Source organism: Nelumbo lutea, chromosome 3 (genome assembly GCF_056320005.1).
Source record: "Nelumbo lutea isolate HS-2025 chromosome 3, American lotus-T2T, whole genome shotgun sequence".
Lineage (NCBI taxonomy): Eukaryota > Viridiplantae > Streptophyta > Magnoliopsida > Proteales > Nelumbonaceae > Nelumbo > Nelumbo lutea.
Window position 1 is genome coordinate 86,367,699 of NC_142686.1, and position 21,023 is coordinate 86,388,721.

General features: G+C 37.8%; 1 protein-coding gene across 9 annotated transcripts in view; it reads left to right on the plus strand.

Moving 5' to 3' along the window:
- Window positions 1–18,153, plus strand: part of LOC148866199 (CDP-diacylglycerol--inositol 3-phosphatidyltransferase 1-like) — a 29,274-nt gene extending 11,121 nt beyond the window's left edge. For all 9 annotated transcript variants that reach the window (XM_088976208.1, XM_088976213.1, XM_088976207.1 and 6 more), the window contains 7 exons: window positions 1,999–2,038; window positions 2,194–2,238; window positions 2,325–2,390; window positions 2,543–2,657; window positions 2,742–2,798; window positions 2,900–2,998; window positions 17,874–18,153. In XM_088976208.1, the coding sequence (XP_088832334.1) occupies window positions 1,999–2,038; window positions 2,194–2,238; window positions 2,325–2,390; window positions 2,543–2,657; window positions 2,742–2,798; window positions 2,900–2,998; window positions 17,874–17,933 (482 nt within the window). In that variant the 3' untranslated portion in view covers window positions 17,934–18,153. The remainder of the gene's footprint in view (window positions 1–1,998; window positions 2,039–2,193; window positions 2,239–2,324; window positions 2,391–2,542; window positions 2,658–2,741; window positions 2,799–2,899; window positions 2,999–17,873) is intronic.
- The last annotated feature ends 2,870 nt before the right edge of the window (window positions 18,154–21,023 follow it).

Sequence of the window (21,023 nt, forward strand, 5' to 3'; positions counted from 1 at the left end):
TATATTTTTTATTAACATTATGTTTAATATTTTTTGAATTTTTTTATAATTTTTTGGCATTTTTTTGAAAAATTTGACTTTTTTTTAAAATTTTTTAGCTTTTATTTTTGTAATTTTGCGCTTTTCTTAAAAAAGCGCGCGCCTCGCCTTGTGCCTTGCGCCTCAGGTGCAATTTGGCCCTTGCGCTTTATTTGCGCCTTGTGCTTTTAAAACATTGGAGTAGAGTGGTTTGGACACTTTGGGAAGAAAGGAATCTAAGAATCTTTGAAGACAAGGGAAGAAGTAAGGAATCTGTGATAGAGGTAATACCCTAAGGGTGGTTCATTGGGTCAAAACCTTAAAGCTCTTTGCAGATTTTAAAGTTTTGAAGACTTTCTCAATTCGTGGGGTTCAATTGCTGCTTCATCCTGTAGAAAACAAAGAATAATTGAGTTCTGGTCACCCCCATGTGCTGGGTGGCAGAAATTGAATTTTGATGGTAGCTGTATGGGCAATCCTGGCCCAGTGGGTATTGTTGGGGTAATTAAGGAAGAAAATGGAAACATCCTAGCATTATATTCAGGTCCAGTTCAGCAAGGTGATGTGATGAGATCAGAATTATTCACAGCAGTTTATGGGGTGGAGAAGGCTAAAGAAATGGTCAATCGTTGAAGGGGATTCAAAGATAGTTGTGAGCTGGCTGAAAAAGGAGGAAAGGGTAATTTGGAAACTAAGGAATGAATTGAGACGCTTCAAACAGCTTTCTAGAGATATGCTCATCCAATAAGATGGATTGGAAGATCTGCAAACAGCAGGGTAGATGGCCTAGGTAAACAAAGAATTCAGAGACAATCCATGTTTTGGGCCCTTTTGGCTTTGATTTTTTTTTGTTTTAACAACCTCTTGTCGTATACTTCTGCTCTAAATTAATGAATTAATTTTTCTGTTGCTGATAAAAAAGGCCCAGCTGCTGGCATAAGACATTCAACATGCAGTGAGTTGGGTTATCACATTGGTATCTACAGCAGAGGAATTCAAGAGAATTCATGGATTTGTTACTAGGTGATGGCAAGTGGTGAATGGCTATATTTACCAAAGAAGTCAGCTAGTGCCAATTTGGATGCCCCTTGAAGCAGGAAAAATAACATTAAATTATTATGATAGTTGAGATAAAAACTATCATAAGATGGTTTAGTCACGTGCATAGAAGACCATTGACAGCACCCATAAGAAGAAGTGATCTGTTGCAAGATGAAGGGGTTAGAATGGCTAGGGGTAGACCAAAAAGGACATGGGTTGAATTAGGTAGAAATGATGTAAGTTCTCTTAATTTAATAATAGACATGACATTAAGCAGAAAGGAATGGTGAAACAAGATTCATTTAACCGACTCCATATAGTTGGGTTAAGGCTTGGATGCTGATGTTGATTGTTCAAATACAACTAAAGTTTGATGGTTGTACCCTGGGAAAACATGGACTTTTAAGGTTGATTGTATAGACAACAAGGGCCAAATCATCTTGAGTTACCTTGGCCTATTGGGAAATAAATTTTGTAAGAAATTATCAAAAATAAAAGGAAAGAGAAAAAGAATACATTATGAAAGATTATCATCCAATATTTTTTGTTTTGAAATTGAGGCTAGGGGGATAATGATATAGATTCCTTTGCTGTGCATGATATTTCAGAAAGATTATCAACTAGTTTTGTTTGTTTTTAAACAGAGTGTTGGGGGATGGTGATATTAAATCCTTTGCTGTGCATAATGTTTCAAACCATTGTTTAACTACCATAACATAGCAAGTAGATTGTTGACCAATTACTGGAAGGATATGATAAAAAAATTTTGTTAAGTTTCTCATATCCGGACTGTTCCCATTCCGGCTCAGAGTCAGGAATCTAGATGCTCTCTGGCTTTTCCTTAACTTGAATAGTTAAGCTCTTTTATGAACCATTGCTATTTAAAGAAAAACACTTGAATTTTAGTGTTTGACTAATCTGTCTCCTCTCTTGATTCAGTGTCAACTTTTGGAGCAGTTTTGGACATGGTAACTGACAGGTGCTTTTCTTTGAATCTTTATGTTTTATTTCCAATCAAAGGCCTTTGTCTTCTCCAAAAACAGAGCACTTTTGTTTTATATTATGCATTATATCTCAGATCAAGGTTTTATTCTTGTATGCTTGTGAGCCTTACTTGATCTTCTTTGTTGCCAGGGTGAGCACTGCTTGTCTGTTGGTAATCCTTTCCCAATTTTACAGGTAAAGATTTTATTAATTCAGAACTTATATTATTTCATTTGGATTATATTGTGCTCAGTCCCTGAGAATTATTGAGATTGTCACAGGCCTGGCTTGGTTTTCTTGTCATTGCTTGCTTTAGATATTGCCAGCCATTGGTTGCAAATGTACAGGTGCTGTTTTGTTCCTTCTTGAAAAAATCTATGCTTCCTCCGTTGCATTAAAATTTCCATCTTTAGGCAAACCTATACAAGGTCTCTATTACCTCATTACTTGTAATTATCTTCCCACAAATTACAGAGTTCCATCATTTTTCCTGTTGCAGTACTTTCTTATCAGGTAAGGCCAGCCATAAAGATGTAAAAGACAGCACTAATTGGCTTTTCAAGGCATACTATGGAAGTCGTCCATTTATGGCTTATTGTTGTGTGTCGTGTGAGGTAATTAGTTTAGTCTACAGCACGAATAAATTTCATGAGTTTTCTTCTTCATATATTTTGAAAAGAGTATGCTTGGATGCACAGGTTCTTTACATCATCCTTTTCCTTCTTGTAGAAAAAGAACCTGAAAGTGTCATAAGAGTAAGCCTTTGTTACTTTTTATCTCAATTTTTGTTTTCCAATGTCAATATTTATACATGTTTTTCCAAGATTAGCTTAGTTCGTGTATTCTTTCATGCTAGGTTTTAGTGGATGCTGTGAAAGAGAGTTCATTGCTATCTCCTCTAGTCATTTTAGCTCTCTTTGGGTGGGCAATCAAGCAAATGGTTAATGTTATACAGGTAAACCCATACTATTACAAAGTATTAAAACTTAAATGTGTAACGACTTTTTTAATTAGACCTAGTGTGCAATTAATTGTCAGTGTTGTTGAGAATTCTTCTTGGCTTTCCCTAGAATGATGAAAAAATGAGGACTAGTGGAAAATGGAAAAAATAAAGATTCAATTCATGATGTTGGTCATCTTACTAGATGCAATTACCAAATTATGTTCAAACAAAAACTTAAAATGGGCCATCTACCCATAATTATACATATTCTATTCCTACCTTGCTAACATTGACTTAATGGTGACAATAGAAGCAACATGATCATGCACAATTCTTGACAACTTTTTGTGAATAACTTATTACTCATTGAGTTGCTATCTGTTGTCATAAGCCAGAGTGCATACCACGACCATGGACATTGGGCATCATCTCCAACTGGGGCCATGTATTTTTGAAACAAATTGGGATGTTAGGATAGATTCTACCTTCGTGTTTCCTTTTGAAAATTGTACTCTATTTTGCTGCTTGACACTCTTCTTCCATTTCTGTGAAGTACACAGATCTGCTTAAAAATGGATGTAGATATGCTATTATTAACCACCTCTGACCTCTCTTTTTTTATATGTAATGAGAAGCATTTTATTAAAGATTAAATAAAAACTATCAGAGGATACATCATAAAATACCCATAAAGAAGCTTGGGCTGTGGCCTCAAAAACAAAACAAGATTACAAATGAGCCCAGTGTAAAATAAATGATCTCTATCCATTAGCTGATCTCTCCTCTCCCACTGAACTTGCAGTAACATGTTGGTGGAAGTTAGCTATTTGAATCTTCTTATTGCCCCCTAAAGGACCAAGCTACAGTCTCTGATTCCAGTTGGACCAGGAGACAAAGCAACTATTTGTCCTTTCGCACTTCTAAAAACTCCTCCAATACCTGAAGTCCCAGGAATACCAAGGCTGCTACCTTCAAAGTTTAGCTTGATAAAGTCTTCTCAGAAGGTTCTAATTTTCTATGGCCTTGTTCTTGACCAAAGTGAGTTTTGCAATCAATTTCCAGTTTCTCCAAAGGTCATCAAAGAAGAATTGTGAGAAGAGATCCAAAGCATTAGCCCAAATGATAGCCTTGTTCAAGATGCACTCCTGAACAGTAAACTCATCCCTTTCTTTATTGTTAAAGATCCTAGCATTTCTTTCCTCTGGATCTCTCAGATTTTTTTGACGCCTAGATTTCAATTGAGCCTAGAAAACTGAGAGGAGACAAACCTATGAATGAGTTTATTTCTAAAATGGGACAGAGAATACAAGAAGGGAAAAGGATCCTTGAGAGTAGAATTACCAATCTAGACATCCTCCCAAAAAAGAACCCTATCTCCTATACACACATCATACTTGGTAAGGCTTAGGAAATGGGGAAGAATGCCATGAATAGCCTTCCACAAAGAGTTCAAAGTAGTGGAGATGTGGATTAAAGGAGGACTTAGCTTGTAGATAAGGAAATGAAGATGAAGATGGGTATGGTTGAATGGAAGGCTGAGAGATGGTTGAATGGAAAATAATCAAATGGATGTAGTGGAGAGCAAAAGGAATGCAAAGGGATCTTTCGTTTCTCTATCAGAGTTCTTTGCTAAAGGAAGAAAACAATTGGTCTGTTTCCTTGAAGGGAGAATAATCGAGGATAGCAATGTGTGGCTGATGTTTTGACAACTTTCCTAGACCGAAGAAAACTAGTGAAAAGGAAGGTGATGTAAAAAGTAGAAAATGACCGTAGATCGTTTCTTGACATTCCTCTCTTGTTTGTGGGTAAGAGCCCTAAGCAGTTCTTTGCTATGGCATACAGTAGTAGTAATCCCTCTTTGATTGCAAATTTCAAGAAAGAGCAATGGGACAGTATGACAGTGGTTGAAGCCAAAAAACAAGTTTAGGATTTGAAGAAGGTTGCTGATCTCTTGATGATTAGCTGATACTGAGGAATACATTAATCTTAACTCCTTTTGATAGTGCCAAGGCAGTGCTGGATTCTCGTGAAAACTTGATAGATCTTGAAGCCTTAAGTATTCAAGATGGCTTGAAGACTTTTTCACTGTTTAAATGGTCTCCATCTTTCAAATCAAAATCCTATTCAGTTGAAGATGGTGTGTTAGTTTGGGTGGTTGGTTTGCCTTCCCATCTTTGGAATCATGAAGTAGCAACTTCCTTTGCATTGTTTTGTGGAGCTCATCTTGGTGAGTTTTGGGGAGATCTACATTCTGCAGCTCTTCTGTTGAGTGGAATTAAACCAAAGGAGATACCATTGAAGGTGACTATCAGTGGCTGATGGTTTTCGTACTTGTGCGGTTGGCCTCCTCCATTGAAGTTGCTTTATAGAGGGAGGTTAGTCAAGGTTGAAGATAAAAAGTTGAAGAACTGGCTCTACGTGGCAGATTGAGGCTGGGGAACCAAGAGGGGGGGAACTTTCACATAAATAGATAGACAAACTTTAAGTAGTCCAAAAGAATTGGGTATTATGGATAGTCAGAAATGCAAGGAACAAGAAAACGGCTTGATAGTTAACAGAACTTCTACACTAGCTTCTGGTGCAAAAGAGAGTTGTTTGAATGGGCTATATCCTTTAAATTCAAAGGGGAGGAGTTCTTTGGTTAAGGTGGGTGAACCAATGCCTAGGGGGTGACCCTTTGAGTGAAACAGGGGAGTGTGTAATTCCTAAAAATCACGTGCTTGCCAATTTAATTGCTGGTGGGCCTTTTATTTCTAGATCTGATTCAGTGCCTGACAGGCCCAAACTTAATTTTTCTCTGAAAGTGCCAGAGCCAGCTGACCCATTTAATAAGAAGGTAGTTGAAATTTTAAAGAAGCACGTGACAAGGGGAGCATCTAAGGTAGACGAGAAACATCATTTAGCATCATATTCTTTTAGCTCTTCCAACCATTTGAAGAGCTCAAACGAGGCCTGCTAGCTCGTTAAAGTTGATACCTTCAAAAAATCCTTTTGTCTCTCACAGGACCGATGCAATTCTAGGTGTGCCAAACGAAGTGAGATCGAGAATCTTGAGTTGGAGATGTTGACAGAAGATGTAGACTTTTCTGATTAGTATATTGGAGAGACCCTTAGTCTTTGAGGAGGGTAGTCTAAATACTAAGTTTTTGTTCATAGAGGAGGAAGTACTGGCTCTGACTGGCCTTGGAAAAGAGGAGAAAGAAAAAAACTTGAGTTTTAATGGTTATGAACAAATTGATTCTCTTGTAGTTGGTGTGCTGCAAAGGTATTAGCAAGCCTTACTAAGGATCTGCAGGATACTACTCATTTGCCAAATGAGCCTCTTTCAGTAACTCAGCCTCTTCAGGATATCGGTCTAGAGGGACTTGAAACAACTCTGACACTTTACGTCGAAACACAATTAAAGGGAAAGCTTCCTAAGGTAAGTTCGGATGCAGAGGTGAAGAAGTTTTGGCTAAACCTAGTTTGCTTCCACAACTGAACCAGACAGAGGGAAGGGGCTTTTCTCGCTCACCCTAACAGGCTCAGGTACACTTGTCCATTTGTTTTTGGGTACTAATCTGGTTTCTGTTACTGAAACAGGTACCCTTGTATCACTACTAGAGAAGATCTGGGAGCAGATTTGTGCGTTGTTGGAGGAAAATAAGAAGGAAGAGTTGATGAATGTAACCCCAGAAAAGGTAGAGCCATATTTTAGTTCCCAAAGAGTGGAGAAGGAAGTAGGAAATATAGACTTTCTGGAAAATTTGTGGTAAAGAAGAATAGGAAAAGGAGGAACATCAGAAGTGGAGAGACTAATTTTGAACATTGAAGGGAAGAGGGGAGAGAAGGAAGTGCAAGAAAGAAAAAGGAGATTGATTAGGGACCTACTTAAAAGAGATAGACCTGATATTGTGATGCTATAGGAGACTAAACTTGCAGAATTAGACAGAAGATGGGCTAGAGGTGTGGTGAAAGCAAGAGAAGTGAGTTGGTGCTCAACTCCCTCCTTAGGAGCTTTGGGGGGTACAGTTACTTTTTGGAGAGAGGATGTTTGTAGAACCACCTGAGGAATTGATAGTAAATTTTCTGTGTCCCTAAAGTTCAAGATGGTGGAAGATGGGCTGAAGAGGAATGAGTTGTAGGAATTGCTTTATGGAATCCAAGGCTTATGGGCTGAAGAGTAAACAATGAAAGTTATGTATTGTAGTTTTATGTGGAATAACCATGAAAGTAGTGAGATTAAATTCGATCGATGATACACACAATCATATTAGGTTTCTTAAAATGTGCTTGGTTGGACGATATGTGAACATAGATCTAGACATTGAAAAGTTATCTATTGCATTTTAGGTGTGGAAACTCAATGCAGGATTCTTTTTTTTCTCTTTCGGCAATGTAGAAGTTCTTGACATTTTCAATCACAAACAAGGTCAGTTTTGATGCCCAGAACTCAAGCTAGGGAGATGGAGCCCTCCAGCTGGGGCATTGAGGAACTTGGGTTCTTCAAGTTTGGTGTGGATAAATGTCTACTGCGACATCGCCTTACATGCTTGGTGTTTCCAAACCTATTTAGCCATTGTGGATGCATTGGAAAATTCAAGCAAGTTGATTCAAGGACATGCATATGGAAGAACTTGGTAGCTACATGTGTCCCGGTGGAGGTGAAAGAGGGTCACTTGGTAATGACATCTTGTTGGTGCTTAATTTTGGTGGAGAACTGTATGACATGAGATAGTGGTGGAACTTATCCGATTAGGAGGCTTTTAAGATTGGTTTCGCGGGAAGGAGTAGTACATTTTGTCGTCCACTTGTTTTAAACCATTGGAAGTCGAAAAGTCTCTTTGTTAACAGTGTTTTAGAAGCCCATGGCGCGAAAAGGCACATGGGTCAATTTGCACCTAAGGCGCAAGTCGCAAGGCGAGGCGAGACACGTGCCTTTTTGAAGCAAGGCACAAAAATAAAAAAATGCTAAAAAATAAAAAGTTAAAAAATAAAAAAAAGCAGAAAATAAAAAAACATAATATTAATAAAAAATATAAACTTATATTTTAAAATAAATGTTTTTAAAAACCTATTATCTAAAATTAAAATACAAAAGCATAACATGTAAAGCATATTCAAATGAGAATTTAAAAATAAAATTAAGCATATAAAACATTTTCAAGCATGTAAAACCCATAATCTCTGTTTTTTCCTCAGTTGCATTACTTCAAGTAGCTAATGTGATGTAAAACATATTACATTCTTGATTCTACGAGCCGCATTTGTCCCATGCTTCTCGAGTCATGCCCAAACAAATCCATGTTTGGGTCCTAAATTCTTAGTTCCCACACAAAAAATAATGATTTTATAATTTTAATTGCTTTTTAAGTAGATACTTTAGTAGGACGGATGGATGAACAACATTACCAAATAGGTGGTTCTCGGAGAGGTGCAAGGCTCATTAGGCTCATGCCTAGGTGCACCAAGTGTGTGCCTTTTGAAAGGGCTGTGCCTAGGACTTGGGCCAAGTTTGTTAAGGGAAGAGCAAAGGTTGAAGACACGGGCGTTTTGAAGGCTTTGTTAGATTATCAAGGTAATGTGAAGGTGAAAATGTGTGAAGCTTGTGAATTGTAATTTGGATTTTTTTAGTAGCAGACACGTGGATAGCTAGGATTTTAAGATCTTGAAAATTGAAAATGTTGAATGGGGTTATTTTAAGATCGTAGATTGGGCAATGATTTAAACAAGGATAATCACTTAAAACCAAAGGGTGTTAGGGCTTTCTTTGGCTACTATTTGAATAGATTAAAGTTTTTTAAGAGAAGGGGCTTTTAATTTAGAAGTTCAGACTTCCTCAAAAAGGCAAAGTCTTTATTGGGGAACAACATGCGGAAGAGAAGATCTAGAGAGACAACCAATTGGGTTTGGAAGATTCATAATCATGAGAGCCAAGGAGATAAGAAGACCAATGATGACTTTGGGGGGGTAAGACTGAGGATAATAGTTTACAATGCATTGGTTCTATTGTGTTTGTTTGTGGCATTCTGAGAATCAAGTTTTGGCTTTGCTTATGGCTGCTTCTAAACAAGGGACAACTGGTATTGAGCCGGCTCAGGTGGGGGTTAGTTACTTTGATGTGTCTTTGGCTAATGGCGTAGGGACTCTTCCAGATGACATGGTGGTTGGTTTGGAGAAAGGGGGTAGATCAGAAGTTTCTATGGGAAATGGTGAAGTGCCTAGCGAAGTTACTAGTGAAGTGGCTAAAAATAAAGGTGTGGTGAACTTGGAGAATGACCATATTTCTTGAGCTCTTGAGTTAGTTCGGTCTCAAGCTGAAGATGAGGAAGTGATTATCATATTATACATGTGACTTGGGCTATAGGGGAAGGTGGTTGAGATTAAGAAGATTTTTGGCAATGTGTTTTCATATTGTACATATGACTACGATGTTTTCACAACTGGAGGATGGTATTTTAGGGGTAGGGCCTATGAATAGTTATAAAAAATATTTAAGAGAAGAGGAAGGGAGATAAGGTGCTACTATTGGCCGATGAGAGTTGTAGAGCGGATCATATTTATTCGGAATCATAAACTATGGTGGAGGATGTTTAGGCTGAGGAGGAAAGAAAGGAGGGTGGTTTCAACTCTAAAGAGGTGCATGATTTATTTCATGCTAATAAGATGCCAAGGCAAGGATGCAGGCCCATTTAATCCCTCATTAATAGAGATGTGTAGGTGGATATGGGGCGTGGTGTGTTTTTCTGGGGAGGGGAGGAGTTTGCTAGAAAAGCCTTTGAGGAATGTCTTAGCAAGAGAAGGTGGACAAGGAATGTCTTAGCAAGAGAAGGTGGACAAGGAATGTCTTAGCAAGAGAAGATGGAGAAAGCTGGAATGAGGATGATTTAGGGAAAGTGGAAAGGTTTGAAGGGGAGGATTAGGGTGTGCTTTTTAGGGGATTTGTAGAGCTTTTTCAGTGGAAGGTTTTGTTTTGTTTTCTTTAGGGATGATGGTTTATAGGGGTGGTGCTTTGTTTAGGGTAGTGGGTGTTTCGGTGAGTGCTTTGCGGGTGTGTGGTTTTTATAGTTAGTTTGGAGTCTTTCGGGTAATTCCTTATCACCTTCCTCTCTAATGAAATCTTTACCTTTTATAATCCAGGGGAATATTATAATGTAATATGATTCATAAATTAGTAAACTAATTCCTAATGGCCCATCACGACTAGTACGGGTCATAGTTGTGAAGGCGATGCCTAAGCGGGTCCACCTAGGCAATAAGGCGCCCTTTGAGGCTTGCCTTGCCTAATCGCCAAGCAGTTTTCTATTTCCTACTATAAAATACTTTTTATTCATTCTTTTTTGAGATTATAATTATAAAATAGACATTATTAAACTAATATAATCATTTTGTGTGTTTAGATACTAATTTCTTTTTATTATTTTCTTATTTATTAGGGTTTAATTAACACAAACATTGCTAAATGCAGTATTGAACCCTCAATGACTTAAAAACCTAAACCAATAAGGAAGAAATTAAAATTTTACCTAATCAACACATTTTCCTCTTCCTTATATTCTTCTTAAGGATTCAGCCCATATATTTTTTGAATTTTATTTTCCTTCTTTCTTTTCTTCTCATGAATATGTTGTTTTTCTATACTTTAATATGAAATTTATACTGTACTTATGAAAATCGTGAATAATTATTAAAAAAATATGGTTATGGTACCTAAGGAACTACCCTAAGATTTATGTTTTTAACATAAAAAAAAATCCATTGCCTAAGTGACGCTTAGGTGCCCACCTAGGCGACTAGGCGACAAGGTGCCCCCAGTCTCCTAGCCTCGCCTTGGCGCTTTGAAAACTATGGTATGAGTAAGTTCAATGAATTGATTAGTAGCTTTGGACCAAGGGGGCTCCCTCTACTACAAGCCAATTTTACTTTGTCCAATTTTTGGGAAAGCTTGACTTGTTCGAAGTTAGACAGATTCCTTTCCAAGGAAGGTTGGGAGAGTCATTGGTGGGTTCGATGGCTACAGCATTGCCTAGAATTGTTTTTGACCATTGCCCTATAGAGTTTGCTAAGAACCTTTTGGAAATGGTGAGTGAAGAGATGAGGGGGTGAAATGGAGAGGAGTTAATTTCTAGAAGATTGGAGGAACTGAAACCAACCTTAATGACCCAAATAGAAATCTCAAAGGATGATGAGTGTATAGGAATGAGAATTGAGATGGAAATTGAAGAGATCCTTTTTGAGGGAGGAGGGAAAATTTGATGGCCAAACTTGAGGTTGATGGAATTGAAATAACTTCTCAAGAGGAGATGGTTAGTTGCTTCGTTGCTCACTTCAAATCAACTCTTTAAGGATCTATATTTTTATGAATCATGAAGAATTTTATTAGGAAAAATAAATAAAGTAAATTGGCAATTGGATACAAGCCAGTGTTATCCTAGAAGACGCGAGTTGCGCCTTACAAAACAAAGTAAAATCAAAGTAAAATTACAAGTGAGCCTAAAATAAGTGATCCCTGTTTACCCCTTGCTTAGCTAGTAGTTCAGCCAGCCCATTTGCTGACCTCCTCTCCCATTGAATTCTCGCTATGAGATTAGAAGTAAGCCACTTGAATCTCCTTATCTCTCTCCTTAAAGACCAAGCTATTGTCTCTAGGTCTTTTAACCACCTATTTACCACTTTAGAGTTCCCTTCAATGATCAACCTCCCAAAGTTCCAACTCTTTAGCAATCTGTGCACCCTATATAGCAGCTTGCATCTATGCACTTACCGCAATCCCACTCCATTTGGGCCATAGTATAAGGCACCAATCTGTCTCTCTTCATTCCTAAAAATGCCTCGAATACCAGAAGGTACATGATTGCTATGGCTGCTTCTGTCAAAGTTGAGCTTTATGAAGCCTTCTTCTGGGGGTTTCCAGTCTACAATAGGTTTATCCTTAACTAAGGAAAGTTCTTAATAGGTTCCCAGCTTCCCAGACAATAGCTACATCCCTTTCTTTATAATTAAAAATCATGTTATTTCTTTCTTCCCGAACTGTCCATACTAAAGCTGCCCTAACACATCTCCACTTGAATGTTGTAGGGTCGAAAAGCCCCCTGATTTGTAGAGGCATAGTCCATGTACACCCAAAAAAGACCAGTTTTTTTCCCAAAGATTTACAACAAAAGGGCATGAAATTAGATCTAGATGATAACAACCCTCCAAAAGAAAGGCTAAGGGTTAGAGACTGAGCACAATTGAGTGAAAAAAGACCCAAAGAATTCAGAGTCTAGATTCTAGCATCAGGTTTAGAAATGTCCAAACAAACAGTGTCCAGGTTTTTAGCAACATAGTAGCTTGATCAAGTTCAGAGTCTCTCAGGCAGATCTCATCTAAAACCCAAATTCCAACCAAAGCTAGAGGACATGAAGAAAGAAACAAAAGTTTGAATGGGTTTGCTTTTAAGAAGGGAGATGGAATACAAAGATGGATAAAGGTCCTTAAGGGTGGAAGTACCAATCCATGTGTCTTCCCAAAAGAGAATCCTATCGCCGGTAATAGATCATTAGTGTCAAGTGAGAATCCTATCCCAAAAGAGAATAAACTCTTTAAAGATCGTTAGAGTGTCGAGTGAGTGTGGCTGATTTGGATTGGCCAAGTTTGAGTGAAACCTATTTGGGATTGACTAGAAAGAAATTTTGAGGAAGAGGAGATCGGGCAAACTGTCTTTTCTATGGATAGATTTTTGGCTTTATTGGACGATTTCACTATGGCATTTTATCAAGATTGTTGCGATGTAGTTAAAGAAGAGATAATAGAGGTCTTTAGATAATTTGAGGATAGGTGTGTCATTAGTCTTGGAGTTAATGCCACTTTTTTAGCTCTTGTTCCCAAAAAGATAGATGCTAAACATCCCAAAGAGTTTATACCGATTAGTTTGGTGACTAGCATGTATAAGATATTGGTAAAAGATGATATTGTTATCTTTTATGAAGGAAGTGATCTAAGAAGCATGACAAATCTTAAGAGTATAATAAAATTCTTTGAGAGTGCCTCCAACTTGAAGATCAAATTTGAAAAAAGATGTGGTTGGAATAAATTTGGAGGAATGGAAGGTAGAGTCTTATTACAGGTTGTTTGGATTGTTCCACCTGTTCTTGTCCTTTGACCTACCTAGGTGTTGCTTTAGGTGCCAACCCTAAAGAGAGTTGGATCTGGGTTACTATTGTTGAAAAAATTGAAAAAAGATTGGCGGCTTGGAAAAAGAATTACATCTCTATAGGACATAGAGTGACTTTGATCAAGGTGTAGAGAAGTTACAAAATTAGGAAAAGGTAATGAGGGATTTTTTTGTGGGAATCGGGGAAGTGAAAAAGGATAATTTCATAGGGAATTTGGTTCATAAGAATAAAGCTCTACTAAGAAAGCGGTTGTGGAGATGGCCTTCAGAGAGAGAGGTTTTGGCATGAGGTGGTGGCTAGCATTCATGGCTGTTCGGAGGATGGGTGGGATGTCATCATATGTTGGCTACTTTCATAACAACTTGGAAGGATATACACAGTTATTCTCTCTTTTTTCCTCAGTTTAGTCAGGTATGAAGCTTTCTATTCAATTTTGGAAAGATGTTTGGGAGGGTAACTAACCCCTCAAAGATATCTTCACCTCTCTTTGTTCTCCTTCACTTTATAAAAGAAAGTCGATTTCTATCTACTCCAGTTCTTCTGGTCTCTTTGAATTGGGAATTTGGCTTTCATTGAGGGTTAAGGGATGATGAGTCCACTTGTGCTTCTGAATTGTTACTTGTGCTTGAGTCTGTTTGCTTGGACTTCCCCTGGCACAAAAGGCACCTTTCCTTGTGCTTCTTTCTTCAAATCCATCTATTCCTACTTTGCTCTTTTGGTATTCCTTGTTAAAGAAGTTTGGGCTAGACATCCACCCCCCACCCCCCACCCCCCCCCCCAAAAAAGGAGAATTGTTGTTTTTAGTTGGGAAGATTATTATGATAAGATCAATACATTAGAGAACTTGCAAATTGAGAGACCTTACCTAATTTGTGCATTCTTGTTCTTTTGGTGCAGCTTTATAGAATTGGATCTTTGTTTTGTTTGGATGTAGGTGGAACTTGCCATCTAATGTAAGTATGTTGTTTAATCCGTCTTGTTCGGGTAGCCACACATCTACTTTTGGGTGGCATGCAAGGAAGCGGGGGAATGTAAAAATGTATCATAGCTGCTCTCTTGTGGACTATTTGAGAAGAAAGGAATGCCTGGATTTTACTAAGAAAGGAAAGAAGTTTCTTTGAAGTGAATGAATGTATTTTGACAAGGGCAATCCTTTGGCTGAAAACTTTAAACTTCTTTGCTGACTATTCCTTTGATGATCTTTGTAGAAATTGGCTAGTAGTGGCTAATACCTCTACTAGGAAGAATAGAAGCTTGGTCAAATGGGCACCTCCTCTGGAGGGTGTCATAAGCTGAACTTCGGTGGGAGTAGCCAGGGTAATCCAGGACCTTAGGGTATAGAAGGGCTTTAAGAATTAAGGACAACAGCACTCTCTCTTCATCTTCAGGACCAGTGGGGAGTGGGAGACTTTACAAGGGTAGAGATACTAGCTGCTGTACAAGGGATCCAGGTCGCAAACCAGCTTTTCTGGAGCATTTACAAATTGAATCTGACTCTTAGGTGGTTGTGGGGTGGCTCTTGAACTCGGATTTGTGATTTGGGGCAATATAGACCTCTAAAAAGTGAAATAGCTAACTAGCTATATGAATAGTGTTTAGTGGGTAAGCAAATTGGCAAATGTTGTGGCTGATTCATTAGCCAAACAATGGGCTTCGTGGGAATTTCTTTATTGGGATACTTAGTAACTTGTTCTAGTTGAGTTTCAATAGTCGTAATTAGTTTTTTCTAGAAAGGTCGCATCTCGTGCCTTGGGATGCTTAACTCTTAACCTTTGTGATTAATAAATTTTTCTCTCATCCATAAAAAAATGCCTCTCCCTTCTTAGGAATCAAGGCCAAGAAAGTAGCCCAAAACAGGGTTTAACCTACGGGGGAGACGAAAGCTTCTTTTGAAGCTTCTCGATTTTCAGCTTTTTTGGTTTTTGTGTGCTTGTCTTTGATTCGTTCGGTCTACATGATAGCAAATGGGAAAAGACTATTTGTTGGTCTTTTGAGCTTTCCACAGATCAAAAGACATGCCAAAAAGATGTGCCAAATGTCACCTTGGTACTGCCATCCCCTTCCTTAATCCATTGGTACATCGATTTTTGCCTCCAACATCTCTTTTCTCAACAATATTTCTTCCAGATCTTTCTTCAAAGACCATCTCAAGACCCTGTTACCCCTGACCATCCATTACAACTACTCGATTTGGGTAGTTGCACATAATTTGCTCTCCTTAATTCTTCCAAAGTGTTCTTTGTTCCACTCTTTGATCTTCTTTGTATCTTTCTATGAAATATCTTCATTCCACTATTCTTCCTCCTTATAGATAAAGCCTAGGTGTATAAGCCACATATTTTCAAATCTGAACGGTTTGGGGCCACTCAAGAAATCCTTAGTTCCAATATTAAGTAACTCATTCTTCCCATGCCAAATTGAAAATGAATATCTCCTGTTGGGTAGCAATCTCTTCTAGTAGAGACCATCTGAGTAGGATTATTTGTTTTATTTGTAAATCTGACTACATTAAAGTCTCTCCCTAAACCCCATGATCCATTCCAGAATCTCTTGATATCAAAGAGTTCTACCCACATATGCCCCTTTCTTTGCACCTGTTGGGACCATAGACATTTGTTAACACCCATGTATATCCATCATCCAATGGTTCAAGCACCTCGCGCCCCACATTATTATTAAACCCCCAAAAGCCTCCCATGACGGTAGAAAGAACCAGCCTATGCCTCTAGAGCCTCACACACTTCTCACCCATTTTTGCCACTTTTGTTTCTTATAACATCATGATATCCAGATTTTCCTTCCTCTACAAATCTTTTATTACCCTGCTCTTCTTAGCACTGTCCAAACCCCTAATCCATAATCCACCTTATCTTCTATTTGTATGTCATCCTTCTTAACACCCCCCCCCCCTTGCACTAATTTCTGAATCTTCTGCTACTTTTATTCTTCAACACCCATCAACTCTCTTTCTTTGAGCTTCCTTGTCCCCATTCTTCTTGGAATTAACTTTGACACTCTTTAATTCTTTTACCTTCAGACCTAACTCCCTTGCCAATTCAACCACAAGTTTTTCCCCACTTCATTATTTAACAAGCTCTCAAAAGTTTCACAAACCATATTTCAAATCCATTTTCCATGTTTCCTGCAACCAGCCTCCTCTTTCCTTTTGTCAGCCCCACCTTCTAACCCTCCTAACTTCTCTTTGTGGGCACCTACAGACGTGGGTTGGGGTTGAAATGTCTTTGGAACAGGCACAAGAAACTCATTAGTAGACTTAAACTTATTGACAAACCTACCTGGAGATATGGTTTCAGCAGGATGCCTGTGCAACTGAGCAACTGGATTGGAATTCAGTTCAAGGGAGTCGGTTTCCAACAAACTAGGGATAGTTAAACTAACTGGGTAGGAGGCACTTGACCCTAGTCAAAAGGAAGATATTTAACTGGAGTCCTATTGAGGGGAGTTGAGAATTGTCAATGGGAGACCATGCGATTGTTGCATCTCCAGGTTTCAGCAGGATGCCTGTGCAACTGAGCAACTGGATTGGAATTCAGTCCAAGGGAGTCGGTTTCCAACAGACTAGGGATAGTTAAACTAACTGGGTAGGAGGCACTTGACCCTAGTCAAAAGGAAGATATTTAACTGAAGTCCCATTGAGGGGAGTTGAGAATTGTCAATGGGAGACCATGCGATTGTTGCAATTCCAAAGGAGCTTTTGATTCCAAGGAGCAGTGAACAAAACCACTGCTGAAGGAGATTCCTTCTTTCCTATGAACCCCCGACTCTTCTTCCTAGAACAGTTGTTCTATATAAAGACTTTCATCCTCTTGAAAGCCCTGATATATTCCAAAAAAACACTGCCAAGACTTGAGGCATCAGAATCATTTGACTCGGTCTTGTCTTTGCTCAACAAGAAGCAATCCTCCAAACCTCCAACAAGCTTGTTCAATAGAGTTTTCTTGTTCTTAAGATTGCAGCAATCCAGAGACACTCATCTAGCAATCGCTGAAGGTGCCTAACAAAGAGAGCTCTCCTTCCCTTGGTCCCTGGTCCATGGTAAGTTTTGAGTGGAGAACGATGATGGACGCAATGAACCATCCTGGTTGACCCCTTCAAAGGGCTTGGCCCATTTAAAGGGTGCAGGCTGAAGCCTCTTTAAAAGACAGTGGCTTGGCCCAATTAAATCCTTTGTTCTCTTTTTTCAACTCAAGTGGGGCCCCCTTTTTCGAAATGGACCAGTTCCAAGTTTAGTGAATGGGCTTCTAGCTCTTTATTAGCTGGCCCATTTCCACTTGTCTGAGCATTTAAAATTGTTCCCTCCCTACTGGTGCCCACGTGGCCCACCACACCATTATCAGACATTTTGCCAGCCTGACCAGATTGACCAAGAAGGCCTTGCTTCAGTCTATACCCCCCTATAAAGCTGTTTCCTTTCTTGTGTAACCTCCTCCCCAAGATTTTCCATATTAATGAAGTCTCGTGCAAGTGAGCTCGATCTTAACTGTGACTTCTACTGGTGTAGAATGATGTGTCTTTATCTAATGGGTGATCGGAGCCCAACAATGATCCGGAATCCTTTCTGCCTTACTGACCTAGTATAGTCTATGAGCTATTAACTCTCTAGGTCTTATTTATGATCAGATTTTATTTTATCTCCTATTCTAAATGAATGAATTGTCATAATTTGGAGTGATTTATTCTTTTTTTTTTTTTTTGGTAGATGAGTGATTTAATCTTTTTAATGGTTTCAGATGAAGACTGCAGCAGATGCATGCGTTCTTTATGATACAAACAGAAGGCGTAGGCCCTAATTTTTATCCCTTTACTTTTTCTAGAGCTGGGTGGGGGTTCCCATATTAGTCTCATGTCTCAAGTTTCTTAAATGCTACATTTTCATATTGTAGACTAAAGAGAAAGGTAATTCTATTTTACCACTTTGTTCATGTAAACATTATGACAGTTGTTAGATACTGTTTTCTGTCTGTATTTTATTATGCTTGTAATAAATCTTCATGGCTTTCTTCTACCCAATTTGTTCCAAGGCAATGATGTTACACTGGTATCCACTAGACATGGTGACAAACAAGTTTATTTGCACTCCTTTTTAATATTGGTATCTAAAACGATGATTTGGAATTAGAGTTCAACTTCATTTCAGAAAATATGCAGATTTTTGCTGTGCAGCGAAAGTGAACTTCATTCGATTGCCTGAGGTGATCAATCCTTATTGATCTAGATAGATTCTAATTTCTTAAAATAATCAAGTTAATATTTAAATCTGGAAAGTGTGGACAGTTCATAGGCATGCGAGTATATTTTTCAACCATTCCGAAGTCAAAGCTAGGTTCATATTTTCCAACCCTAACCCTGGCTTAAGTTGCACCCCCGCATGTTGGAACAAATTGATTCTGATCAAGTCAAGCTGGTCCAGTGGCAAGCCAAGACAATTGCATATTGGAAATGCAAAGGTAGGTAGATTGAAGTACTGAAAAATGATTTGAGGGTCAAAATGAAATTGATTAAGCTCGAATAACAGAACAAATTGTGTGAAATCATATGTTTGGGATAAAGCATTGCTGAGTAGAGTTGAGAATCTGCTATGATATTGGATACGGTAGACTCGTGGAACAAGGATTCTACCAGGTTAATTGTTCTTTTTTTTCTTCCGCTTCAGATGGTTATTTTTCATTCGATTGAATGGTATGATGAGACCCAAACTAGTTTTGTTTTTTGATATCTTTTTGAAGGGCTACACAACGGGGGTAGCTCATCTCCCAACCCAGGTGCAGGCGGGATTTGATCCCAAAGTCTCTGCTACAACCAGCAGGAGACCTTGCCAACTAGCTGGGTGGCACCTTGCGACATCCACACTTGATTGTTGACAATAGCATAGATTTAACGGGAGGATTAAATGAATTAACTTGAACTATGTTTTTAAATATAGCAAATGGTATGGCTAAAAATGGACTTCAACCTTCAGTCCTTCACCAAGCCATACATTTTCTTAATTAGATCTGTTCACATTAGGCTTTGGGCTCAGTCATGAATATTTTACACTGCTTTGGTCTCTGCCTTCTGTCAAGGCTTGTCCATGAATAGGTCTAAATCTAAGGTAATGGTCTTCTTTTTATTATTTTTTTCACTTCAGCTTGGCCTCGGGTGTATGGAATACTGGCATGTTCACTCTTGATTGATTAGATAGACTATGTATGTGTCTTTCTGTATAGCAGATAATTCCATGGTCATTTGTTTTCTTTATACACACGGGGCATTACCACTGTCAATTTCTGATGCCTTAGTAGGGATGCTATTTGCCAAGGAATATTACTAAAACTAATAGCAGATAATTCCTTAGTCATTTGCGCCAATTTGTACGCTTTAGGGAGTCACTTTCCACATGGAAAAACCAAGTTATCAAAGATGTATAATTTCCTACTATTGCATCTAATTAGAACATATTTTTTTGTGGTGTTGAATTAATGGTGAATTATATATAGGTACCTTGTTCTTTGGGAATGGTGATAGATAAGTACCCTAAACTTTTTATTACAACACTTGAGTACCTTGAACTCTTAAAAATCGACACTTCGGTCCATCCATTAGTATTTTGTTAGTTACATGGTTGTCAAGGCGTCGCTTAGGCGACTAGGTGCCCTTGGTTGGGTGCCTTGCCCAAACGCCTTGACTTTTAGCAACTAGGTGTCCGCCTAGGCGACAAAAATGACAAGGTGGGCGTCTTTTATAATATCATTTATATTGATGTATCTTATTAATGTATGTGTTAATACATTTTGTTATATGCTATATGTATCAATTATATTTTGTTTTAATGTTTTATTATTGAAATTTAAAAGATCAAAGGGTTTTGATAAGAGAAAAAGAGAAAAAGAAAGAAAAGAAAAGAAAAGAAAGGGAAAGTAACAATAGAATAATTAAGTTATTTTTTTCTATTCTCTCTCTAATTAAATAAAACAGAAACTCAATCCCTTTTTTTTCTATTTTACTTTCCATCTTTAATATTTACCATATAAAGTTAATAGCCTTCTTTAGCTGCTAATTAATATGAATTTGCTCTATTAAATACTTATTATAGTAGTATTATTTTTGAAAATAATGAAATTAATATATGTAAAAGATTTTTATCTTTTAGATTTGCCACATTTTTTAGAGGAAATTTAATGTTCTTAATAAAGAGAATTGTTATTTTTCAATTAACATACATGCTGAATGGTATATAAAATTAGGAAACTAGCCAAAAGTCAAATTTTCATATTATAAAAGTTTTATCGCCTAGGCGACTAGGCGCCCTAGTGTCACCCAAAATCGCCTAGACGCTTTGAAAACTATGGTCAGTTAAACATCACATAATGGCAAAACTACCCTTCCATCAGTTAAATTTGTATAGTTTGATTAATACCATATACGATATTAGTCATCGTGGGGAAAAGTGGCTAGTCCCTTCACTAATTTAATAACCTATATGGTATTAGTTAGACCATAAAAGTTTAACAGAAAGAAGGATAGTTTTGGTATTATATAATGTTTAATTGATGGAATACTAACAGATGCACCTAAGTGTCTATTTTTGAGAGTTCAGGGTATTCAAGTGTTCAGGGTACCTATCTTTCACTACTCCCTAAATACATGGTACCTATTTGTAATTTAATTTTGAATTATCAAAATTTTCAAGAAATTATCAAAGATGTGTAATTTCTTGGAACATGCTTTAAACCGATAAAGGTTATAATTTCTTCACTTTGGTTAGAATGTTCAAATTGTAGAAAGTGGCATAAGGTTTTGCTTGAAATGTTCAAACTGCATATAACTAAGGTAAATGGTAATTCATTTAATTGTTCAAAATAGATAATACATTAATGGCAAAAAAAATGGCGTTGCATATA